We start from the raw sequence: 25,832 nt of genomic DNA on the forward strand, positions 1-25,832 counted from the left end.
TCTGCATGTCAAGATGACGCCACCATTGGTGTATATATTCAGCACGCTGCACGTAGTTACCATACAGTATTTCACTATAAACGTTTCCGAACTTAACATTTTGTTTGTAGCCTACACACATTCCTCTGGGTTTTGATGATGATCATAAGGAGACACAAAACGCTTGAACTATATGGTAAGAAATGACAAACTGTTTTTGTTTCATCTCTGAATAAAACGAACATTTCACTTCTCCTTGCACACGTCCTGTCATCATTGGAAGGCGCCGTGGCATGAATAACACGGCTGTTGCCAGCAAGCCCTGTGGGAACGATGCCAAAAGCTGCCAGGTGAGTTGGGTGGCAATTCTGGCCACGGCGTCGGCACAACGTGGCCCGACCGGGCACGCTGCGCCATGGCTCCCTTCGCGAGCGCGCGGGGGACGGGATGTGCCTTCCCAAGGATTGTTCGTTTTCTTCACTTGTCCCACATGGCCTTTCGGTGAGGGCAGCCAAAATAACAGCTCCTCCGCCCCCCCCCCCCCGCCTGAGAAACGGGGTTTGTCTATTTTAGATACGTCACCAGCAACCAGGCCAGTTGGAAACACCCCGTTGCTGTCTTGAAAAAAAACATCTACCTGGTAACTTTTTACGTAAACTGAGGTCGTCTCTTTTTCTTCCTTCCCGCGACACAATTGCGCAAACAGCTTTGCGAGTGTGCAAACATTTACAGACATTTTACAATTTGTCCTCATTGATTTCATAAGCCGAAAGGAGCGTCTAAATGTTTACAAATGGAAATTCTTAGAAACCCTTAGCACCGTTTAACGTTAAACATTTTCCAGAATTGTGGATGTTTTGTCACGGGACAACGTGACATGGTTCTTGCACAACAAAAACCTGCGGTATTACATATAATGTATCTTCACATCCCGCACACATTTAACTTTATTGCATTTTTTGAGTCGGGTTAAAAGTTTGGCTTTCTCTTTTTGTTTTGAAAATGAAAAACAATTGAGAAATATTTTCCAATTCCTTGCTAAAGGGAAAACGAGATCGTAAAAAAGTTAGATTTTCATTAGAAATAAAAAAGTTAGATTTTCATTAGAAATAAAAAAGTTAGATTTTCATTAGAAATAAAAAAAAACGCTCAGGCGTTGCGACGTCTCACAGGGGCCTCGTCTGCGGTGGAAGTGGCCTGACATTTAAATGTAAAATCCACGCCTTTTGTTCCACGGGGTGGCGAGCGGGGGGGGGGGTACAATAAAATTCCAGCTCTGCCCTTGTCACGGAGGGGAATCAAAGGGGCTCTGTTGAGGCTGCCAGCGAGCAGGGGAACACACACACGCGCGCGCGCGCGGCCGTGTAGGGCGTTGTAAATGCCGAGTCAACTGCATTCACCGGCACCACTTCCACAAATTCCGTACGCTTTTTGTACAGCGATCACAGGCAATGCTTACATTTTTTTTGGGTTCTGCATCGACTAAATGAAAATGTCTATACTGCAATTTATTAAGCAAAGCAAAGCTAAAAAGGACAGCAGATGCAATTCTATAAGATATGCCGAGTAATCATGATATAATAATACTTTTCAGTCCTTGTGCCAATCCACTTGCCGTGTCGGTCATGGGGGTTGTTTGACCATACTTCACCACGCTGGTCACTGTGGGTTGGTGAAAGGGGAGGGCCCGGAACCGGTTTCAGAGATCACTCGCCACTGATGTTAGCCGGGGCTTGTATTCTAACTGCAGCACCCACTCGAAGCATAAGATATGCCTATGTTTGCTCTAAAAATGTAATCTTACATGCAAACTAATATATATAACTATATAGAAATGTAAAGTTGCAGTCATTATCATCAATGAATAAAACATCAGATATCCCTTTAAAAAAACCCAAAGCAACGTTGGGTTCTATACGAAATGTCAAAATAGAAATCCTGAAGGAATTCCACAGGATCCTAACACCATTTCATATTCTCATAGTCACCCGCCGGACTGGCTCATGCACCGGCTCGTGCCGTGCCCTGCTCGGCTTGACATGCGCCGTTTAGATTCCCAGCGCCGGCAGCTTCTTTACGATACCGAATTGGCAAGCTCCCAGCAGGATGCGACTCACCGGGGCGAAACGTCGGACAACCCGAAAACACGCGGGGGCGGCCCGTAGACCACAACCCTACACCTACACGCCCGCAGTGCGAGCCTCAGGGACGATTCCTGACAATACCGTACAGTGTCATTTACACAACTGTGCTCAGTAAATGGCTTAAGCTTCTTTGGTTATGTAGCTGTATGCCCATTAAATAAAAAAAATAACAACGAAAAGCTTCACGAAAAGATATACACGTGAATGAGCTTGTGCGCCCCGAACGCACGGACGCGTCTATATGCGATGAAGCTGTCAGCGGCTGAAAAGGACAGTCGCACGCGGGTACCCGCTGCTAATCATCGCGATGAAATGTCACGTCACGACTTAATGTGAAATAAAGATGGGGGAAAAGGTGAGGAGAGAGTGATGGCTGCAACCGTCCACGGGCACCGGGGCTTCTCTCTTCAGGAACATCACTCTCGCCATGCTCGCCATCGCCAACTTTCAGCTCGCTTGATTGATGTCGAAGACCTGCAGAGAAACACTCAATTACGGTGATGCCGCAGAGTAATAGAAACATCACCAGCACACTGAAGTGTTGGCCCATGTCATTCTCTCATTGCCCTCTCTGCCCCCTCCCTCTGCTGCAACTCTGCACGTCAAGATAAGGCACTTGCGTCTTATTTCTTGGCACGTATAATCCACTGGGCGGGGCGAGGTTATGACGAGGTGGATAATGTTTCACAGACAATTATCGCGCGCAGTAGTTTCACAGTAGGGGGCAAAGTTGCCCTGCGGTTTAACCCAATTGAGCAATTAGAGAGGTATTTTATACGTTGACAAATTTGGAGGGCGACTCCGAAAAACGTGGGAAGCCCGTTTTCCGAATGACGCTGCAGATGTCGTTCACGGCCGCTGTGGAGCAGACGGCACGTAAACATTGTCCGGTCGATGCACCCACCGGCGTATTGACCAGGGCGGCCGCAGGGGGCTCGAACCGCAACTCCCTGCAACAAGTGCCACCACTCGGCCACGTCGCTGCCCCTCGAGTGCGATGAACATCGGAAGCGGCTATTGTTGTTGTTATTATAATTTAATTTCATTCCTGGAAAATCGTCCGTGTACTCACTCGACGTGGTTATTTTACTCACAAAGAAAACAGCAAATTACTCAGCCACTCGTGCTCGCTGTCGAGCGTGGGCTCCGTGATGAACTCAGCGAGACTCAAAGCCGCTGTTGTGCCGTTAAACCCAACAACAAACACTGGACACGCGGCTCAAGTGCGCGAATTCTCACACACGCACACACACACGGGCACCGAGATCCCTCGTGAAACCACGCAGACCGACGGGGGGAAATCCTGTTGGTGAGCACAATGGGCGATGTGGCCAGTGCCACACCCGGCCACCTTTGTCTCCCCAGTGCTGATATTTAAACGCTGCAACAGGTACACATTTAAGGCTGAGTCAATCTTGAGGAGGCTCAGGACGGGTCCAGACACCGCTTCACCGATGAGTCTACGTCCGTGCGTGACCGGGAATCGAACACGGAGAGGTCACCGGGTTTGTAGCGCGTCACCCCTCATCCCCCCACGCGCGCAGACAGGGTAGGGGGAGATGACGCAACACGAGTCAACGAGCACGTGCGCTTGTTCACAGGTGGTGACACGGCAAGAAGTGGAATTGTCCGGTTCTAGTGTAGGTTTCAGTCACAACAGCACTGACGTGGGACTATCCACAAACCAAACATGACCTCATGGTAGTTTGAACACACAGGCTTTCAGAAAATCAATTGAGGCACCGTGGAATTGCATTTCCCATCACCGCCATCACCTATCCACTGCTTGATGGAGGTCTCCCCAAAGCCGTGGCCACGCGTCTTGGTCTTGAGATGAAACGATCTCTCTGGCTCCTGCACGAGAGAGCTGATGCCAACGCTCCATCTCCACAGTGGGCGTGCAGTGACTCATGCAGCCAGCTATGTCTGCATGAGTTTGGTAATACATGTTGTTTACGTCGTTTATTGTGAAAATTAGGTCACAGTTCGTATGATCACTGTTTCATTGCTTTTATGGCTTTATTTTGGTGATTTTTGAAAAGTGTTTTCGGTTTGGCCATGTTTGTTTGTTGTAGTACAGAGTTAGACTGATGGCCTTAATCTAAGTTGTCTTGTGGTTGTTGTTGTTTGATATGCATCCCAATGGGATTTTTGCACACAGCGTTGGTGTACGGTGCTTTTTCTGCAATATTTTGCTGTCTTTTCTTGGATTTTCTGTTTGCACATAGTCACTTTCAGATGTTTTCTTGTTCATGTTTTTGTTTTTTTGTTTGTTGCGGTTGCACCCGATTCAAGAGCCGAATGGCTCACAGGGCTATACCTCGATTTAAAGCTTTCGTGACTGCAGGGATTCATCTTCTTGGTTCTTTCGGTAAAGTCACGTAGAAGGGAAGTAATAAAATAATAAAAAAATAAAACATAATAAAATAAAATAATTCTCACGACGTTTCGGCTACAACGCAAGCAGCCGTCTTCACCTGAAGACGTCTTCACCTGAAGACGGCTGCTTGCGTTGTAGCCGAAACGTCGTGAGAATTATTTTATTTTATTATGTTTTATTTTTTTATTATTTTATTACTTCCCTTCTACGTGACTTTACCGAAAGAACCAAGAAGAGGGCTATACCTAATAAATAAACTTGAAACTTGAGTAGGTCACTCCTTTGGCCGCAGCTCCACCGGCCCACGTCCCCTTCCAGCGATGTGTTCTGCGGAGACTCACGTGCTATTCCGAATGGTCAATATGATGTTCACCTTGAGTCTGTGTGTTCTGTGATCCACGTGTTGCTCTTTTTGGTCTCGAAGTTTAATCCAAGCACGCACCTCGCCATGCTTCTTTGTGCACTTTTGAGCTTTTAATCCATTTCCATATTTTATATTTGTGCTTAATGTTATGGTTCCACTGGTAACACATGTTGGTATCATACAAAATCTATCTTGTCATGATATGCACAGAGGTTGCTTGATTTCCAAAGGAACCCTCAGAAAACTTAGTACCATTATATCTCTGCAAAATGAATGATAATCATCATCACATCAGTATACTTCTTGTCCCAGTTTTGTTGACATTTTGCAAGCTCACAAAGACTTGCGCCATATTGACCACCGACACTTGCAAAAGAAAATGTTCTCTTAGGTATAAAAAATAATAACGTTACTAATAATAAGAACACCATCATTAAAATAAACCCACAATGCAGTTCTTTACAGGTGCCCCGGTTCGTTAGTTGTTGTCGCCCTGTCGCTAACGAGCGAGGCGACCGCTCATGGACGCGGGGGGGGGGGCGGGGCGGAGGGTGCGCACGGAGCAATGGGGGCGGGGGGGGGGGGCACGACGCTGTGACACTCTCGGTTCTGTTGCCACTTGCGTAACGCGCCCCGATCGGTGCATCTCCGCGAGCCATCTGGCGAGCCCTCGGCGGCGCTGACGTGCCACGGGGCACAGCGCGTTCTTCCTCAGCGGCAGCAGAAGCAGCAGAAGCAGCAGCAGCAGCAGCGATGGCATCAGCAGCAGAGATGACTGTTTTTTTTACCCTTCTATCTGGCAACAAAACTGACACCTTTTTTACGAGGAGTCATGTTTGCATAGACCACAATACCTGCAGTCATAATGCAAACAAAAAACATAACTCTGATAATGTATGCACTGTCCTTGAAGTTGATTGGTCCACACCCGAGACAGCTTTCCTTAGAGCCTAGTCTCACATGGGTTGGACCAGATGACGCCAAAAGAAATAATTTTCTTCGGGGAGGGGCCTTCTCGTTCATCTTAAAAATGCCAAGTGAGAGATGTAAGTGGGATGAGAGAGATCTGTACAAGAGGCAGAGATGTAAGTGGGATGAACTGGAGGCAAGATCGTGATTAGAAACATTAATAGATTTTCATGGTTATTTATTATTTCATGTTTATTAGGATCTGAATTCTGGCAGATATTTGGCTAGCAATCAAACTGGAGTGACCAGGTCGAGAGCACTGTGCACCAACCACTGCACCACTACTCCATAGTACAGCAAGCGCGTTCTTGAAATCCATCTGTGTGGAGCTTTGAGTATTATCCCCTTGTGTGCATAAGATTAATCCTGTTACTCTGATTTCTTCTCACACGCCAAACACGCATACATGGAACTGGTTGAACATCCTCAAATATCCCTCCTGAAAATCAATTATGTGACTCAATGAGGCTTTCCTGGATAGAACTAAGGGCATTACTTGCATGACTATCATCATCGCTGTTCGTATTGTGCACCACTTGCCAAACGGACGATGTTGATTTGTGAACCGGTAACACTACACGTAAGGGCGGTCAGGACGTTGAACTAATGTGCCTCAGCGCAGCCGCGAGAAAGCACCCGGCGGCCGCTAATGGAGACGCTATACACGCTGCACATTGCCGGGATCGCAGAATGCGACGTTCGCATGGCTCACTGTGGACAGGGGGATCTACGATGTTGTGCCGAAGCAGACGACGACGTGAAACTTGATCGGCGTGCCCGCGTTCCCATTCCGCAAATGCCTCGTGGATCTTTTTTAGAAAATAGCATCATCCGTTCTTATCATCAAAATCGCGATCGAGCCACTGCCAGATTAAGGCATTCCCAAAACGAACCGCAACGACAACTCGTGGCCCATCAATGTTAGAATCCGTCGAGCTCCTGCACACGAGATGGATGATTACACCGATGGACCGTGAGGGATAAGGGCAGCTCCTGCAGGGTGGACGTTCCCTCCGTTGGCTGCCGCTCTGTAATTAGTCTCGACCACCGCCCACCGTCCCTTCCTGCGATGTGCCCTACGCGAACGCACGCACGTTCCCTCACAGTAGCCGCGATGTGCCAGGCTTGTGTATTGTTCTGGCCAATGTGTCCCACTACCTCTCAGACGAGATTGCAAGTGTGCACCCCTCCCGCGCGTATTTACGCACCGTTCGGTTTTTTGTTCCCTCGGTGCTGCCAGCGTCCACATTCCTCGCCAATGTGCCACAGCAGGTGACGCGCAATGACCAAACGCGTTCTTCTTGAGCCACATTCACAAGAGAATCCCATCGTAAATTGCGCCGTCGTGTGAGTCACCAAAAAACATCACCAGCATTATCAACGGTGATCCTACAAAGAATGAACCGACGCACAGTTCAGCTCTTCAAGTTTGATTTTTCTCGTTTGCCGTGTGGATTTTACCTCCGCTGTGAGCGTGATAATTTTTTTGTTTTTTGTTTGTTCTTTATTTTATTGGCATGTTTATTATTATCATTATTATCAGCTTTCACTGTTTCGATATAATTGTATCTGTACTTGTAAGTATATATACTTTTTTATCTACAGCACTTTGAGACATCTGGATGTCAACGGTGCATTATAAAAGATTAGTATGATTATTAGATTGTCTATACTGTGGAGTTTTTTGAACGTTGTATTTGGTCTGCAATCGCTTCCTTGCTGAGTAATTATCTCAAACACCACTTTGTTTAGACGCCTTGAGATGCGCCGTAAGGGAGGCGCGGTATGAATAATAAATGATGATGGCGATGATGACGATGACGGTGAAAAACAAATCTTGAAGCTAAACGACGGAATTAACTGACCGTGGCTCATCGTCTGCTTAGACATTACAAACAAACCTAAACGTGTCTCTCCGTTCCTGATATGAACATCAATCAGGCCGAATTGGAACTCCTTTCCCAAAAGACATTGTGTGCCATAACACACTAATCAGAATGCGTGCGTCAGTGCTTCAGGTCGGAGGTCACAATGGGATTCTGAGAATGCGTGCGCGTGCGCACGTGTGTGGGAGCCGGCGCTGTAACGACGCAATTATTATTTGCACGTGGTGGGCGTGTTCCGATGAGCACGTCGAGAGCCATCCCACGCACCTGCCCAACTAGACGCTCCCGTCTGACGCAACCGCTCTCGCAGAAGCAGCCGCGTGAAATGCACCCCGAGCTCGAGAGCGTGCAGAGATGCAATGGGGGACAATCGGCAGGAATTGTTGATCCCACTTCACCAACCTTCAAAATCCGAGGAGCTAATCGTTACCCATTGACCGCCCGCAGAAAAACCCTTCGCCCCGTCGCTCCTTCCGCGGCCCCCGCCGGCCCCAGCGGGCCCGCGCTTAGCAGAGCGGCGCTAAAGCAGCCGCTGCGCGGAGGAGGAGACGGCCGAAATCGCGGCCGCACGTGGACCCCGGCGAATCAATATTCGCCAACTTTCACCGCGACATATTAAACCGATCGCCGTTCGCTCTCACCGAACATTCACCGGCGATAAATGCTGGTCGTCGTGACGCACAGGTTAGGCCTTGCGGTTGGTGCGCGTGACATATCGAGACGAGTGCTGGCCGCGTTGGGAAGTGGGCAGAGCACGCGACTGACAATCGGAAGGTTGTGAATGCACATCGGAGATCAAACTCAGTCGTTCGTGTTTCTGCTGCTAATTAAGAGCAGACTAGTCTCCACAGTCAGGACGCGGAATCTCCACGACTGACTCAGGGCTGTAAATCGGAGATGAGTCTCAAACTAATTTCGAGTGCAATCACTTAGACTTTGAACACAACGGTTATTTTTAATGAGAGGCCACCCTGTGGGTTACGGTTCGGTGCAGTGAACCAGCACCACTGAGAGCCTGGGATTGAGTCCGAGTCCCAGCAACCAGTGGACTATACTGCGTTCTCAAGTGTAGTCAGCCCATGGTCTCAATCTACTTGCTAATCGCTGCACATAAAATCCCATCATGTTAAATTCTATCTCTGAGACTAGAAACGGTTTGTTTCATGGACATGTGATGACCACTGCACGGCATGTACAATGGCGTGACAACAGCGTGGCGAGAGAAGCCGACTGCAGCGGTTCAGCGGCATCACCACCTGGAGCCGTTCTCTGACACAGGGTGATGCACTGCTAGCTGGAATGTGTTCGTCTCAACAGCGTGAAGACGATAGCGCAATTGGGATATAGTGGTGAATTAAAAATAATTAACAAAGAATATTATTTTAAAAACATTTTTACCATCTTTTCCAGATCATTAGATACTCCGCCAACTAAAGACATACCCCAAACAGCGTGTGCCCAGCGTGAATACAATTATACAAATCACAAACACAGCAATCGGATTCTACGACGCACCCCCAACTCTGGCTTTATAATACAGGAATAACTGTGCGACGTACAATCCGCAGCACACGATAACTAAGTTATATCATTTGGTTGTCCAGCACGGTGAGACAATTTTGTGCAATAGCTCCCCCTCCCCCTTTAACAAATGAACTATAAAACGGTGGAGGGGGGGAGGGAAGCAGGGAGGGGGTGACCCGTGGCCTCACCTGGCGTGGGGGCCGCCCCTCGCTGGGTGGCGAGGAGGGGGACGCTGCTGGCCCCGCGGGTGCTCCCGCCGCCCGCCGCCCCCCTCCCGTCTCGCCGTCCTCCAGGGCCGGGCCGTGAGCCGAGATGCTGGGGAAAGCCTCGCTCAGCTCCTCCTGCAGCGGAGAGCGCACAGGTGAACACGACAGCAGGCAGACACAGGCAAACAGAAAGGCAGGGGCAGGGGGGAGAGAGAGAGACTGGCAAAACTGAGAGGCGGCGAGAGAAGGTAAACAAATAGGTAGGCAGGTGAGTTAACCGACAGACAGAGAGTCGCAAAGACAGGCAGACAGACAGATAGACAGACAAACAGACAGGTGAACAGAGAGAGAGACAAGCACACATAGAGGCAGACAGGCAGACAGGCAGATAGACAGCCAAACAAACAGGTGAACAGAAAGAGACAAGCACACATAGAGGCAGACAGGCAGATGAACAGTCGCACATACTAAGATAGACCACGAGTAGTCAGGCAGGATAGGCAGAAAGATAAAAAGACGGGGAGTTAGTCAGATTGACAAAAAGACATGGGGACAGAGAGACAGAAAATAAAATACAAATGTGCAGCAGTGCTCATTGCCGCGGGTGATCTAGGCTGTGAATGCCACAGTCACACGATGCGAGCCAGTTTCACAATGGATAATATTGTTCAGCACAACTCCTGTTGATATTCCATCAAATGGTTACGGATTTTATTGACCGAGTAAAGAAGATGATGGGCTGCGCTAACCGCGACAAATCTACTGCAACGCACTTACGATTTTTTAATTACCTTTAGAAATATTTTGAGATCTTGTTTCACAGGATATATTGTTTTGTGTGTACACGTATTTAAACGCAACTATAATAACGCCCTAACGCAACAGCTGATTGTCGTCTTGCTAAGGTGCGCCTCACTCTGGCTGCATGCGGAACTGCCTTGCACCTCTGTGAACGATGAGGCTCCATCAATCGATTTAACAACAAAAACCCATGACTTTTCCGTTCTGGGTACACGCGTTGCATGGAGTGTGTGAGAATTGTGAGATTTGACTGAAGTACTGTACAGTAAATTCAAACGTGAATATATCCGTATGAGATAATTATTTTAAATTAAACTCCGTCGCTCCAGACGTGAAGGCCATGCAGGCACGCACACAGCCAGTAAAACTCTGTATAGTATATCATGATAATCACACGTCCTTTCAAACGGAATGTAATGAGTTGTAGAGTCATTAATTCTGGTGGTCACAATACGTGCATAATATTGCCGTCAAAGAATCGGTTACAATAAATGAAAACCGTATGCGAATTTAACGCTAACGTACTACAGCGCTATTATGTAAAAACACACGATCTAAATAATACAAACAAAACAATAACCCATCTTTTAAACGAATCGTGAACCCATATTGCGATGATTCATCAACTATCTGTGGGGATAAGCTGCTAGACGCCTACCCATCCTTGAATCGTGGACCCAAATTGCAATCATTCCTCAAATCTCTGGGGGTAAATGTGTCCAAGCCTTGCCGCTGCATGTTCTAAATGCTTGGGACTCTTGAAGGCGAGCAGTCGTCCCACACACGAGGTTGTGTCTCCACCTGCTGGTGGGAGCCGTGCGGCAGTGTTTAATGAATTCACGTTTTTCCCTTCTTGGACGGTTTAAAAAATTAACCCGTAAAAACAAAGTTTTTCACTCTAAATCCTTTATATGCGTGGCGGCTCGAGTCCTCTCGTCCTCTGGCTTGAGATGGCTGCCACCTATGGGTCAGATGATTGTCTGCAGTATTAAACAATTGGTAATTAAATATTTCATTTGTTTTCCCTAAACAGTGTAAAATTTTGGAAAAAAAATTTCACGAACATTAATTGTCTTGCACAACTAGTCTGTGTGCAAAATGTCAGCTCGATTGGATCACGGGAAGTGGGTTAAAAAACGACCGAAATTTTTGCACGGTCGTAAGCAAGCAAGCAAGCACGCAAGCGAACTTAATATAAAGGATTTAAAAAGGGGAGAGAGCGGACATCACCCAAACATCGTCCAGACCCCCCTTGCCTCTCACCGACACCATCCTGATCACAGCAAACAAAGCCCGTGCGGAGTGAAGCCCAGGAAAAGATGCGGCATTTATCGACTCACCGCCTCGGCAAGGTGATAAATGGTCATGATTTGGGGTCACAATTCCATTTATAAAATGCTATTCTCATGTCTTTTTCGGTGCTACCTTGTTCGTGTTATTTTTCTCGCATGTTTCGTCTTTTTTGCTCTGTCTTGTTCTTTCGAATAGCCTAACGTGTACAATCATATACACACGTATATCAATCTTAAATCACCAGACTTTTAGACGCGCAACTGTTACAAATTTAGAGTTGTTGTTGGTTTGGGATGTCACTTCCTGTCAATTCACAACCGTGGACCTCCTTGGCAGAGCCGGCCCAGCCACTAAGCGACCCTTGCAATTGCAAAGGGCCGCGTGGCCAGCAGAGGGCCCCCTAGAGTCACTGCTAGCTAGTGGGTGAAAAAAATCATACATCAAAGGGGCCTCCAACCAAATTTTGCTTAGGGCCCCCAAAGGTCTAGGGCCGGCTCTGCTCCTTGGCTTACTCGGGCATTGTAGAGAATCGTGGAGTGGAGTAGTATCACAGACGCTGTCTCAGATTTACTTGCTTCTCCGTCGGAATTGAGTAAATCTCAGAGCTCCCTTCCACCACTTTGAACCTCTCCTTTGTAATCGTTGGACCTCGAAAAGAAATCGCTATAAAATAAACCACACGTTGTTTTTTCTATTTCATTAAATACATCAGAAGTCAGTGAAGAGACGGTCAATGTCTGCAGAGTGTGCAGGGTGGAGCGGGTGGTGTGCGCGCCGCGCTATGGACCCGGCAACTGAAATACAATTCCTGGCCACGGCTGAAATCAGTGGCGAGCGACGTCTGAACTGGCTGTTAGCCTCCACCAACCAATAGTCCAGAATGAGGAAGTATGACCAAACAGCCCCCCTGACTGACACACCATGGGGAGGAGGGGCTACATCCACCGGCGGATCGATCATGGCTGATTGGCGAGAGAGAAACCGATGTTGTTGTCGCCACACGAACCTGCTCGTAGCCGCTGTCGATGTACGGCAACGCCGCAACGGCCTCCGCCACCTTCACGTCCGCCCAGGTCACCGTGTGGCCGGTCCCTTTCTCCGGTGAACTCGGCACGACCCTCACCGGTACCACCCTCACTGGCGCCGCATCCCCTCCGGCCCCGGCACCACCGTCCGCCTGCGGACCGGCGTCATCATCTCCGCCGCCCGCCGCGCGCTCCCCGTGGCCGCACTCCGTCTTCTGCGCTTGCTCGTTATCGCCGCGGTCGCCCTCCTTGCACCGCCGTCGCTCGTCCGCCTCGCCGCACGCCTCGCCGTCGCAGCGGCCGCGCTTCTCCGGGTGCGAGTCCTTGATGACCGTCACCTCCAAGCCGCTGACGATCACCAGCTGCGTCCGAGGGTGAGCACGCCCCTTCGGCTGCCCGTGACATTGATCCTGTGATTGAGGCTGGCCCTGTGGCTTTGGCTGCCCCTTAGGCTGCACCGTTGGCAGCACCTGCACCTGAGGCTGCTCGTGAACTTTTGGCTGCACCTGAGGCTGCTCCTGTGGCTGCACCTGCACCTGAACCTGAGGCTGCACCTGAGGCTGCTCCTGAGGCTGCTCCTGTGGCTGCACCTGCACCTGAGGCTGCTCCTGAACCTGAGGCAGCACCTGCGGCCGCTCCTTTGGCTGCCCCTGGGGCTGCGGGGCCGCCCTCTTTTTCTTCTTGGCGCCGCCGCCGTCGGCGCCGCCGTCGCCGCTCGCCTCGGGCGCCACGGAATCGGCCCCCGGGAGCGAGCGGCTGCGCGGCCGCTCGGGCCGAGCCGGCGCCGCGCGGGGCCGAGCGGAGGAGGCGGCGCGAGGCAGAGTGGCGGCGACCAGGGGCGGCGCCGGCGCGCGCCGCTTCTTGGGGGCGTCCGACTCGAGCGATCGTCTCCTGGGGGCCGCGGCGGCGGCGAGGACCGGGGCTGGAGACGCCGGCACCGAGTGGTGAACCTGCGGGCGGCAGCAGCGGCGACGACGTCAAAGACGCGGGACGCGCAAGTTTCGTCGGGGCGAGGCCGCGATCTCGCGGAACGTGACTGCACGGCGCTGCCGATGCCACCGGTGAGATGTCGCAGGTTCACCCTTGCCGTGAGTGCCGCGGATTTCAAGATTCGATTCGGAAATGGATGTTAGAGTGGAATCTGTGTGGTGTCCAGTATCCGAGTTAATGATTCGTTAGTTAAAGTCAAGTCGATTTTGTTTAACCAGGAGAGAACTCAAGAGATTAACCTCACGCAGCAGGCATCGAATCGTGCTCGCGAGAATCGATTGTGGTCTTTTTGATTGGCATACGTTGTATGTAATTGGTTTACATATTGCGTGTAGTTGTTTTTTACATTATGCAATTGAGCTGCAAGAGCTCCTGTAGAAACTAGTGACAAAAACGTAACTTCTTAGAGACTTGAACCTCGACCCCCACGAACTGTGACACGTCATCCGGACAGAAGCGAACCCTCGTAAGCCGAGGAGGGAGCGACACTTTTGACCACAAGACGTCGTCAGTGTGAGAGCCGCCACGCCGCCGGCAAGGGTGTGTTGTCACGTGTTCCGTATTGTCGGGGGGGCCGCACTAAAGACCACCAGTGGCCCTGCAATGGATAACGCTGCTCTAGAATCTACAGCACTCTATAAAACCACTGCTGGATGAGAGCCCATCCACGCCTTGCCAATCACGGAGGCTGTCTAAACATACTTCACCACGCCGGTCAATTTGAGTTGGTGAATTAGCGGAGGCCAAGGACCGGTTACGATGTCACTCGCCGCTGATGTGAGCCCCTGGCCGGTAATCGAACCAAGGTTGTCGGGGTTCATCGTGCGGTGTGCCGTAATGCTCCTCGTGCGCAGGTTTTTTTCGCAGCCAATGTTAGGATTCATAATTGATTTTCTACTTGGGCCACATTTATGTCCCACCCGACATAAACCAACAATTGTAATTGTTGCATTGGTGTACAAGCGTTTAACGCGCCAATTATTATCATTTCAGATCACTTACTGATAATGTAGAGAACAATCACAGCCAAATTAGGCAATTACATACAATTAGTATGAGAATTGTTCGTAGCAAAGACACAGATCCCCGATATAGCCTCAACACGCTGTTGGGGCAAGTGCTGTTAGCGAGCACCTATGAACCCCAGCACGGCATACGATGGGGTGGGTGGCCAGCACCACGCCTGGCCGCCTTTGTCTCCCCAGTGACGATGTTTACACATCGCTCCAGGTACTAATTTGAGGTTGAGTCGACCTAGGGGAGGCCTGGAACCGTTTCAGATAATCGCCACTGGTGGTTGCCGTGAGCGGAAAACGAACTCGGGTCGCGCTAGCCGCTGCACATTTGTTCATACCACTCTCAGTATTTCATAAAATGGAAAACAAATCAACAACGTGTGATAGACTCACCATTTTTTTCTTTCGGGGCCGAAGGCAGCTGAAGATGCCCGCGTTTTCCTTCCCAGCATGCTCTGTGACTCCAGGAGGGGGCGGTGGTTGTCTGCGGGCCCCTGTCCAACACATGCATGGCCACTGGTCAGAGGATCGTTGTTTTCGCTGACAGGGCCCGGTTGGTACACGCGGTACCCTGGGCGGTCCCGAGGGATTGTCAGCCGGGGTTGCAAGTTACGGTGAACTCAATCTGCGTGTGTCTCTTGTCTCTGTGATTATGTTTGTCCCCCTCACTATGTCTCCCCCTATGTGTCTCTCTCTCCCCTGCGTGTCTCTTTTTGTCTTGTGTATATCTCTGTTTCTGTTTCTTTCTCTCTCTGTGTGTCTCTACCTCTGTGTGTTTCTATGTGTATTTGCGTTTCTCTCATTCTGTATCTGTCTATCTCTAATCGTGTCCTTTTCCATACCTGTCCCGCTGTGTCACTATGTTACTGTTTGTGTAATTTTTTCTGCGTCTGTGTATTTATTATTTGTATGCCGCTATGTTTCTGCGTCTATCTGTGTCTACCTCGATTCCCTTCTCTCTCTGTGGCAATGTTTCTGTCAGTCTATTTTTTTTCACCAATGTTCCTTGTTCGTCTCTCTTCGTGGCTCGCTACGTTTCTGCGCATCTCTCTTTTCTGCGGTCTGGTTCCCGGCACCCAAGGTGCGTGGGCCGATGCTAGAGACATCGCGGCAGTGCGAGGTTCAGGTGTGGGTGGGGTCCCTACCTGGGTAGGTGTGGGAGCCATGCACGATGGGATGGCATCGCGCGGTCGCTGTCAACACACAGAACAAGAAGAAGAAGTAGAGAGCTTGACGCCACTGACACTGCCGGTGTCAATTCCTACATCCTGGAGGGCCTCTTGTCACCCGTGCCATCGTTCATCAATCATCGACCACACTGTGACCGGCCGAACAGCGATATCTGGCCAGGCGGTGTCATAGTTATCACTGTTTTAACATATGCTGCGTATGAGAACTTAAAATGCAGGTAAAGAGTATTTCAAAAAGCGTGGCCGTTCATGATGGACGTGCAACAGATATCGGTGCGTTTGACTGTAACCTGTGCTTCACTCACAAGGAAATAACCACGAGTTCGATTCTCGGAAAGGTTCCCAATCAGTCACGCATCCTTCCTGGGTTTGATCTAAATAAAGGGGTAAATGAACGCAACGTACAGCGCCCTTGTCAATTCACTGCTGGATGGAGGCCTTCCCCACGCCATGTCGGTACAAGGGGATTGTTTGACCATACGTCACCACGGGTTGGTGATACCATGGCCAGGACTCGAACTCAGGTGGGCAGGTTCGTAGCGCGGGTGTGTAAACTATTGCACCACGCGGATGAATGGGTTACTGTCGACCTCGCTATGGAGAGGATGGATCCTGCCATAGAAATCTGGAATTTCAATGAAAAACTCAAATATACCAACGTGCAGAGATGAGCGCTTGTTTGAATGGGGGAGGGGTAGGCGGGAGTGGGGTGTAAATAAGAAGTGTAAATAAGTACAGATAAACAAGCATTACATTTATTTTACAATTTTTTTCGCAAAAACGAGCGCAGAAAAACCTTCCCCGAGTGTGGTGACCCGTGTGCGTGCAGCTTGGCGTTGAGAATTCTCCGGGCACTCTGGTTTCCTCCCACACTCAAAATAAATCCTGGAACACGGAGCCGGCCAAATATACCCAATGAAGAGAAGCTTGGGACTCGGTGTGCCTTTCCTTTCCCAAGTAAACAAATAAAAAAATATTATTATAAAATACATAAATATTTAAGCCGCGTGTGTCTATTTTATCACTGAATAACATTACAATTACGTACATCGGGCAATGTGTCTTTTGGCCAAATGACAAAACCTCGACTAGTATGTACTATTCTGTATCTCATCTGCAGGGTGTGGTTCATTTCACAAATATTACTTGGTTTGGCTGGTGATCCAGGCAGGAGCTATCCAACAACACACTGCCACGCTCAATGCCACGCTCAAAGAGTTCAGAAAAAAATATTTTTAATCGATGATGAAACTCATGGATGTCGATATATATCCAAGATTTGTGTTTATTTTGGGAACATTCGTCGATTCGGTAGACTAATTGAATTAAAAGTTAAAGCAACTACTTTTTTTATGGTAGATTAATCTGGCCTCTTTTAAAATGGCGGCCGCTCCCCACATCCTGCCTCCCGAAGTCTGGAAACCCTCTCGACGAGCCACGGCCACAGTAACGCGGCTGATGATGCTGATGACGCCACCAAAGCCCCGTCCGTCACCTCCCGTCCAGCGGCACAGAGGCGAGAGGCTTTTTTCCCAGCGAACGCCGTGCCCTCTGATTGCTCGCGTATTCGGACGAGCCCTCGAATCGGGCGAGCAAACAGTTGACTGAATAATCGGGATTACGGCTCACGAGCTCGATCCGCAGCCCCCCGATAACACCGCGATAGGAGGAGGAGGTCGTGGCGGCGGCGGGGGTCAGGGGGTCAAGGGGCGCGCGGGCCTCTCTCACCCTTGCTGGTGTCGACGACGTAGAGCTCGCGGATGCCGAGCTCGGCGAGCGAGCACGCGAGGTCGACGCGCTCGGCCTGCGTCGCGTCGCGGAACAGCAGCAGCGAGCGCGGCTCCAGGCCGCTCTTGGCCGCGATAGCCGGCAGCAGCACGCGCAGCGGCACGCGCCGGCTCACGCGCAGGAACTCCTTCTGCGTGCGCGAGAGGTTCACCACCAGCCGCACCGTCGGCTGTCCGCACGCACGCACACGCGCAATCACAAACCAAATGACGAAATTATGCAACGGGCCATTTTTTTTTAGGTGTGACAAAATGATCAAAGTTTGTTTTTAGGTCTCGTATGGGCTCTACGGCTGTGCTCATCGCCCGTTTACAGCCCCGAGACAGTGGTGGAAGTTCCACATTCCTATGGCAGGGGTGCGTTGATACACATAATAAGGCAACCGCTGTTGTGGTATCCATGGGTGTTAATAAATTGACGGGTAAACAGACAAGGGTGTGTGGTGTGATTGAGCTCTGTGTAGGCAGCCACCATTCGTGCTGTCGAGCTACGCGGCGTGTTTCTCGGGTTGTGCCGCCTGCTGAATTCAGTTCCTGAAGCAACCCCCGGCACGTGGAGCGAAACGTCGGGCAACATCGTCCCAAGCAACACGACGTAACAATGCCGGAGAGCCGCAGGAGTGCGTCTTGCTCCCGAGGAAACTAAAACTATAGCCCATGAGCCGCTGGCTTCCTGCACCACGGCTGAGAGGCCGACATTGCGGAATGCACATGGGGAGTAAAACTGTTGGCGGTAGCAAGTTGGCGTGTGACAAGTTACCGTGTTACGAGTTAGAGTGTCAAAATTATCACCATTCTTGAAATTGCTGTGGGACAGTGCTCATCTGTGGCGGTGGAAGTGAACATCAAGAACAGCTGTTGGCTTCCACAGACTGGTAGAGGCCTCGTCTGGTTTTTTTTTTACAGCCACGAGGTTTTTGTTCATCAGGACGAAACATCGGTGCCAAGTCATTCGGCTCAGTGTTTGCGCCGTCCAGGTAGAGACTCTGTTTGCCCCAGACTGGAGATAAATCCACACAGCAGCGCTAAACGTTTCACCTTCACAAGCCATCAAGTTAACACGGCCACATATCTCTGGACGGTACAGCCCGGAGCAGAGGGATATATTTCCTGCTCGTGACGCTCCTGCTTAATCTACAACCACGGGACGCGCAGGACGCCGTATCTCAAAGCGCCAGCATGCTCTTTTACTTATGACATTTAAAACGGCACTTTAAATGCCTGGTTGATAACGGGTACTCGCTGCCGGGGTCGGAGAGCGTGGTTCGTTTGTTTTCTTGCCAAGAAAACCAGGAATGTGCTCAGATCGCGTCACTGACGTGCACGTGAATGAATGTGCGTGTGTTCTTACGAAGGGAACGGTAGCATAGTGGTTAGCGCATTTCGCAATTAACTCAGGGCCCCGATTTCTCATTCTGCTCGTGGCTAATCCGTCCTTGGCCTCCCCTAGGTCGACTCAGCTTTAAATGAGTCTCTCTGGTGTGGCGTGTAAACATCATCACTGGGGAGACAGAGGAGGTCCTGGCCACTCCACCGTGAGCAGCGCTCGCCTAGTAGGTGCTCGCTAACGGCACTCTTCACAACAACCTGTGGAGGCTACACGGGGGAACTTTGTGTTTGTTACTCGTGTGTGCGCGTTACTCGTGTGTGTGTGTTACTCGTGTGTGTGTGTGCGTGTTATTAGCCACGTGAGTCACCGCGTGATGGAATTCACTCACAGTGACCCAGCGTTCAAAGCGGTATTTATAGGCCCATAAATGAGGCTCCAGTGGTCAGCAAACTGGGACCATTTGGGATGCCGTCATTAACGAAATTAACTGCATCGACTTAAACTAAAATAGAAAGTGCTGCAAGCACATTCATCAAGAATGAACTCGTTTGTAGTTGGTTTATCTCATCGAGTAATATTTTGAAATGTATAATGAAATGGTCCTAAACTGCCCTATTTAGTCAGTAAACCGGTGGAAGCCAATGGAGATGGAAAAGGAATTTTTCCTGCCAATTAAAAAAAATGTTAGTTTACAAAATTTTTTTCACGTAACGCTGGAGAATATCCGACACAGACAAGAGCTCCTGCTATGGGAATGTGGAATTTCCACCACTGGCTCAGTGATGTAGATGAGGGCCGCTTCTCACCCGAGCAGAGAGACTCTTTGACTGATTTTGACTTTGCAAACCAATCGGTCACAACGGGAATTATTTCGTGCCTCCTCCAAGACGGGGTGAAATCGATTAATCGGATCCATCCAAAATCGTATGCTCCCTTGCATAGACAAACGCTTAAAGACGCAGGCAATATTGAGAGAGAGAGAAAAAGCATCCAGGAGAAAAACGAGACGCCAAATGTTTCGCTCCAGCGCTGTAACGCGATGTCCTGCCAGAGCCACGTTCCAGAGCGCAGCAGAAGTGCGCCATCTATTTATCAGCTGCTTTCTGTGTACGTGCTTTTCGACGTGTGTTTAGGCGTTGAACTGGGGAACCGCAAAAGCTGTCCCACGCCTCTGCGCCGCGTGCAACTCTTGCCATGCAGCGTGCTGCGCAACGGAAGCGGCTGTCAATTTGTTACCGACTCCGAAATGTGCGACGCGCGAGGGAACGCGACACGCGTGACTCTTTTGCGCCTCCGTCATCCCACGCCGAGTGTCCGGGATTTACCGTTACTTCTTTGCGGCCATCCATTCCGCTGCTGGATGGAAGCCGCCCCATACCATGACGTTCACGCCGCAAGCAGCAAAGTTTCTCACTGGTTTGACAAATACCCAAAGCTGAATGCTACCACCACTGTCACCCCAGGCGAGGATGAAAAATTACAAAGTTTGTCCGTGTACTTCCGACACCACGGCATTTCATGAACATTTATCCCTTTTTAAGATAGGTGGAGACATTATTGATGATGATTCTCTGATGATGATATTGCTATTTCTGCCAATGCTGATGATTCTACTTGTGATAATAATCACGCTTCTGCTGCTGCTCAAGACCACAATGCTGCGGCTGATGGTTGCCGTGGCAGTCGTGTCAGATGACAGTGCTGGTGATGCTGCTGGTGATGATGTTGAGGCTTCTGCTGCTACTGCCGACGAGTGGTGCTGATGTTGGGGCGGTCGCGTCAGACGACGGCGCCACGGCCACCGATGAGGCTCTCGCTTGGGGAGGATTCACTCTCAGGGGGGGCGGGGGAGCTCACCTCGGGGAAGGGCTCAATTCAAGGGGGGCTCACCTAGGGGGGTGGCGGGGGGGGCAGGATCTCACCTCGGGCGCGTTGGAGCGGTGGGCCCTGCGCGCGTCCAGCGGCTCGCGCTCGACGAGCCGCACCGCCCCCACGGGGAGGCTGCCGATGGCCGTGTTGGGCTTGAAGGGCAGCGGGCGGCCGTCCACGCGCGAGTACAGCTCCAGCGCGTGGCGCGCCGGGCTCAGACGGTACCACGCGCACAGGCGCACCAGCACGTCCATGATGGGGATGCTGGTGGGAGCAAGCGTCATCAGACGACGCACAGGGAAGGGTCACGTGGATGAATCGAAGCCCCACGGCGTTGTCCGTTACATGTCTACGGGCATTCCGTTTTCTTCATGTTAGCCAATGAGCATTCGTTTCTTTGTCATTTGGTATTGCCTGTCACATCATCTTTGATAGCTATATCACTGTCATTGCCAAGCAGGGTGGCGTCGTGGTAACATTGCCCCTCACAGCTAGAAGGGCCTGGGTTTGGTTCCCGACGCAGGTGCCTTTAGGTGTGGAGTTTGTATGTTCTGTGTGTTGTTTGTATGTTCTGTGTGTGGGGTTTGTATGTTCTGTGTGTTGTTTGTATGTTCTGTGTGTGGGGTTTGTATGTTCTGTGTGTGGAGTTTGTATGTTCTGTGTGTGGGGTTTGTATGTTCTGTGTGTTGTTTGTATGTTCTCCGTCTATTCTGCATAGGTTTCCTCTGGGTGCTCGAGTTTTTTCCCACAGAGAAAAAAACCCATACAATGTAACTGCTATTGGCCAAACATCCCAATACTAATAATGGACTTGCCAATTACTCAGTTGGGATCACGCACAGCAGCATCATCGCCCCCTACTGCGAAAACTTGGCAGGACTCTCTGGATAAATCGCCTTGAGACTCGATGAGGCTTTCCTGGGAAAACAAGCATCTTTGTCATCTGCATCAGCAGCAGCATCATCAGCATCATAAATAAAATAACATAACTTTATTGGTACGTCTCCACGTCCGAAGACGTCCTGAGGCTCTGACAAGGCCATGAGGGAGGGGCGTGTGGCACAGCTTGACGGCAGCTATCACAGAGTGCGGTCGTGTCGCTACAGTTATCTGCGGTGAGTACAAGGTCTTTAAAAACAACGGCGCTATGTCTCTCTAATAAAATTTACGCTAAGCACTGGAGAGTTCCGAGATTCAGCGGCGAACGGGACCCACCCTGCAACTTGCAGACATCTCGGAACGGGAAGGGGTTAACAGTCATAACGATGCCTTTAACCGGACGTCTTTAACATGCGTGCGTTCGCTAAATGTGTTATTTGAGTTAAATCACAGGCAAAGAAATGAGCTGCACATTTCCTGCAGCCACAGCATCCCGCAATATTTCATGCACGTGACAAGGATGAATGGTGACCGGCTGGACAGGACAGCGACGGAGGGAACACTTGAAGGTGCTCAGGGGGGATGGGAGCTCGCTCAGTTGAAATTCGCAGTGACGGACAGAGATTAGTGGAGAGAGACCGCAGGAAGGAGGTATTGGTGAAGGAAATGGTCACGTGGCCCAATGGCTCAGAAGGCCAAGGAACTGGAGGAAGAAACAGAACAGCATTGGCAGGCGATGCTGGGGAAGCGCCGTGGAAGATGATGCCCACGGCTCCACTCGTGCCACGAATGCAATTTGCTTCTCTCATCACCACCACCATCACCACCACCACACAAACGTTGTTCTCCATGCTCTATGAAGAGCGATTTGGCAGCGTCAAATATCCGCGATTTATGTATACAATTTCAGCACTCGGCAAATGAAGTGCACAGCCACATGGACACTACAGTGGCGGGCGTTTTGCGTCCATTATTGTCTGAGTGACAAGAAGCCATTGACCGGCCACCACGGATATCATTTTTTTTTTCTTTTCCAAAACAGTCTGAGACGAGAGTCATGCAACTGCTATGTGGGACGAGAAATCCTGAGCTTGAAATAGCCTCTAGCAATGGTGACCTTGCACCAAAACGCCTTCGACCTCTGCGGTGCGAAGGCCATGCAAGCGGTTTTGAGTTCTGCCAATGAAATCGATATATTTTTGTTCTGCTGCACAGTTGCGCAGTGTCTCACTTGTTCATTAAAATTGTTTGTTCGGTCCTATCACGACGGAAAGCGCGATGTTTCACAGACTATCAAGAATGCGTCTGCGCACAACTCGTGCCAGACATTAGGTTGAGCCAATCACCCAGTAAACGATCAGGCGCAGACCTCAATGGACGAATGTAACATAATGGCAGGGCTTTATTTACCCAGCAAAAGCCTCACTGAGTCTCTGGAAACTTTTCCGTGAGGGTTCTTTAGTTGGCATTATTGGCCACTTCTTTAACGAGTTCTACAGTGTCCCTGCAGGAGGAAGCTGGAATATACCAAGAAATTACCTCATCATATCAAAAATCCTACACATAGGCCGGCAGTGCGGGCTGGTCAGCTGCGGGCTGGTTGAGGCAGGGAGCGTAGACAAGGGAGCGTAGAAGTACGGTACAACAATTAATTTTTCTGCACTGCCCGCTGCTACCCACAGCCCATAATAATGACTAAGTAGCAAGATTACATGAATTAACTGCGAGAGAATAACCATGGGACTTTACCCAGGGCTTCATTTCTCACTGAACATGTTCAGGATTGGTGATAAACTGAAGTGGGTGGCACATGACTAGTAGCCACAGACATAGTGAGATGTGGACTGGATGCGGTGTGCCGTGTGCGGACATATTTTATGGGTCATTGACCCGAACAGACCTGGCTGAATTTAAGCCCTGGATTGGCCTAATTCCCTTGTCATTCATGACACCTTCCACGCCTGTCCACTCAATGTACTCCACTCGAGACACTAAATAACAGCTCCCCTGTGGCTGAGCTGGGAATTCTCACCCCGCCCGATGTCGTATCTAACACGCAAAAGGCAATTCCAACGCCAGCGTTGACACCGTGTGCGAAGAACAAGCGTCTAATGCGGACTGGGCAGGCGAGATGCGTGGCCAGGGTCCCCAGTTAGACATCAAATATCCCTTCTCTCCCTGTGGAACGCACCTTCTGTGCACGAGGTGAGAGCGCACAGGGTTCAAGGTGCACGTGCGCGAAAGCCAGCAGGGTCAGGATGTAAAGGGTCGTGAGTACAGGGTCAGGGTGCGCGGGGTCAAAATGAGGTCATGGTGCGCAGGGTTACGATATACGGGGTCAAGTTGTGTGGGGTCACGGTGTGTGTGGTCATGGTGTGTGGAGTCAAGGTGTGTGGGGTCACGGTGTGTGGGGTCAAGGTGTGTGGAGTGAAGGTGTGTGGGATCATGGTGTGTGGGGTCAAGGTATGTGGGGTCAAGGTGTGTGGGGTCACGATGTGTGGGGTCAAGGTGTGTGGGGTCAAGGTGTGTGGGGTCAAGGTGTGTGGGGTCAAGGTGTGTGGGGTCAAGGTGTGTGGGGTCAAGGTGTGTGGGCTCACGGAGTGCAGGGTCAAGGTGCACGGGGTCACGGTGTTCCCTACCGCTTCTCAGACGTGGCGCTGTGCAGCTGTCCCGACGGCAGGATGACGGAGAACTCCACCTCGCAGCACGATACATTCTGGCCCCTCGCCACCAGCGGAGGCTTGGGGGCGGCCGCCTTCCCCCGCGAAGGCAGCGTTCCTCCCTTGGCAAGCGACAGAGTTCCGCCCCGTTCCAGCGGCGGAGATCCCGCTTTCGTGGCGGGCAGCGTCGCGCCCTTCTCGGCGGGCGGCTTCCCGCTTGCCGCCTTGATGGCCGGCGGGGAATCGCTCTTGTCCGAAGACAGCGCCGCCGCCGCCACCGCCGCCACCGCCTTGTCCGATGGAATCGCTCCGGCCCTGTCCGCCTCGGCGGACCGAGGCGACCGAAGGGGAGCAACGCCCGGAGGGGGCGGAGGAGCCCGGTTCTTCATCCTGCGCCTGACACACGACAGGGGAAACCGTTCAGGAGAGTGAGAACCTTCGGCGGAGGAGGCGACGGGCTTAGCGAGCGGCGGCTGTCTTAATCGTGAAACCGACGGTGCACGTCGGGCCGTAAAAAAATGCTGCAACTCAGCGATGCGTTCAAAAAACATTAGTCGCGTTCGGGTCAGGAGGGGTTAAGACATTTCTAACACGTGTTATCTATCACCTTCGAGACAATCTGGTAAAGTGTAAAGCTATGCACCATGCACCTCCGATTAGCACGGTTGGCCTACGCTCAACGTACATACCGCAGGCTGTATACACTCTACCACGGTCGTTATCAGCGATACCAGTACAGTACCTTAAACTTAAAAATACACAATAAGTTCAGGTTTTAGGTCACGGCCTCTGCTATATATATAATACAGCGACTGCCTAAATAAGTCGAACAAGAGGAGACCACCCCTCTTGCACGACTTCGTTTTCTCTGGGTGTTCCTCACGTCGTCCCATGTGCAAAGCTACCAAAACATAAAAACAACATCGCAAGCAGAGTCCTCCTGCAAAGAAAGTCTGGAGACTCGGCCACACTTACTTGCCTCTGGTCGAGATTACCAACGATGAGCACACACTCGCACCGTGATTGTAACTCAGTGCGTCTCGGTTGCTGCCCGCGTACAATTCTGCAGCAAGGCGTTCAAAGCGCCGGGCGCTGCTATAATAAACGGCGACGCGCTGGAAAGAATTACGTCGAAAAACTCTGTAAACTTTGGCACAAACAGCGGCGCTCGCTTTCCCCTTGGACTGCGCTCAGCAGATGATTTAGATCAGATGGGAATAAGGAGTACAGTGTGCTGTACGGCGAGTCAAATCCTCGCCCCCCCCACCTCCCATCCACCACGCAAAAAAATCAAGCAAACGCACCCCATGGCTTTTCATGAAAAGTCCCACTGGATGAGACCAGGGGATTGACAGCAGACGTCCCTCGTGGCAGGGAGAGAACTGGATAGGATAGAACTACGTCGTAAGAGCGAATGGCTTCGGGTGCGAGGAATGAAAGTCAAGAGTTGAACGCTGTGAAGAAACGCGATTTTGTAGAGCAGCAAAATTAAACACGCGGAGACAAGTATTAGGTTTTTACCCTTTCAACTGGTACAAAA

The 25,832-nt window shown here is 50.7% G+C and overlaps 1 protein-coding gene across 1 annotated transcript; it reads right to left on the reverse strand.

Moving 5' to 3' along the window:
* Positions 1-25,392, reverse strand: LOC133349641 (protein cordon-bleu-like). Its single transcript, XM_061563250.1, has 9 exons — positions 25,268-25,392; positions 24,272-24,688; positions 20,807-21,017; positions 17,496-17,724; positions 15,723-15,770; positions 14,971-15,071; positions 12,553-13,521; positions 9,435-9,587; positions 1-2,597 (listed from the first exon to the last, which is right to left on the reverse strand). The coding sequence occupies exons 2-9, from the start codon at positions 24,679-24,681 to the stop codon at positions 2,571-2,573; spliced, it is 2,148 nt and encodes a 715-aa protein (XP_061419234.1). The 5' UTR covers positions 24,682-24,688; positions 25,268-25,392; the 3' UTR covers positions 1-2,570.
* Positions 25,393-25,832: the final 440 nt, after the last annotated feature.

Source organism: Lethenteron reissneri, chromosome 31 (assembly GCF_015708825.2).
Source record: "Lethenteron reissneri isolate LAM-NWPU_2019-01 chromosome 31, ASM1570882v1, whole genome shotgun sequence".
NCBI lineage: Eukaryota > Metazoa > Chordata > Hyperoartia > Petromyzontiformes > Petromyzontidae > Lethenteron > Lethenteron reissneri.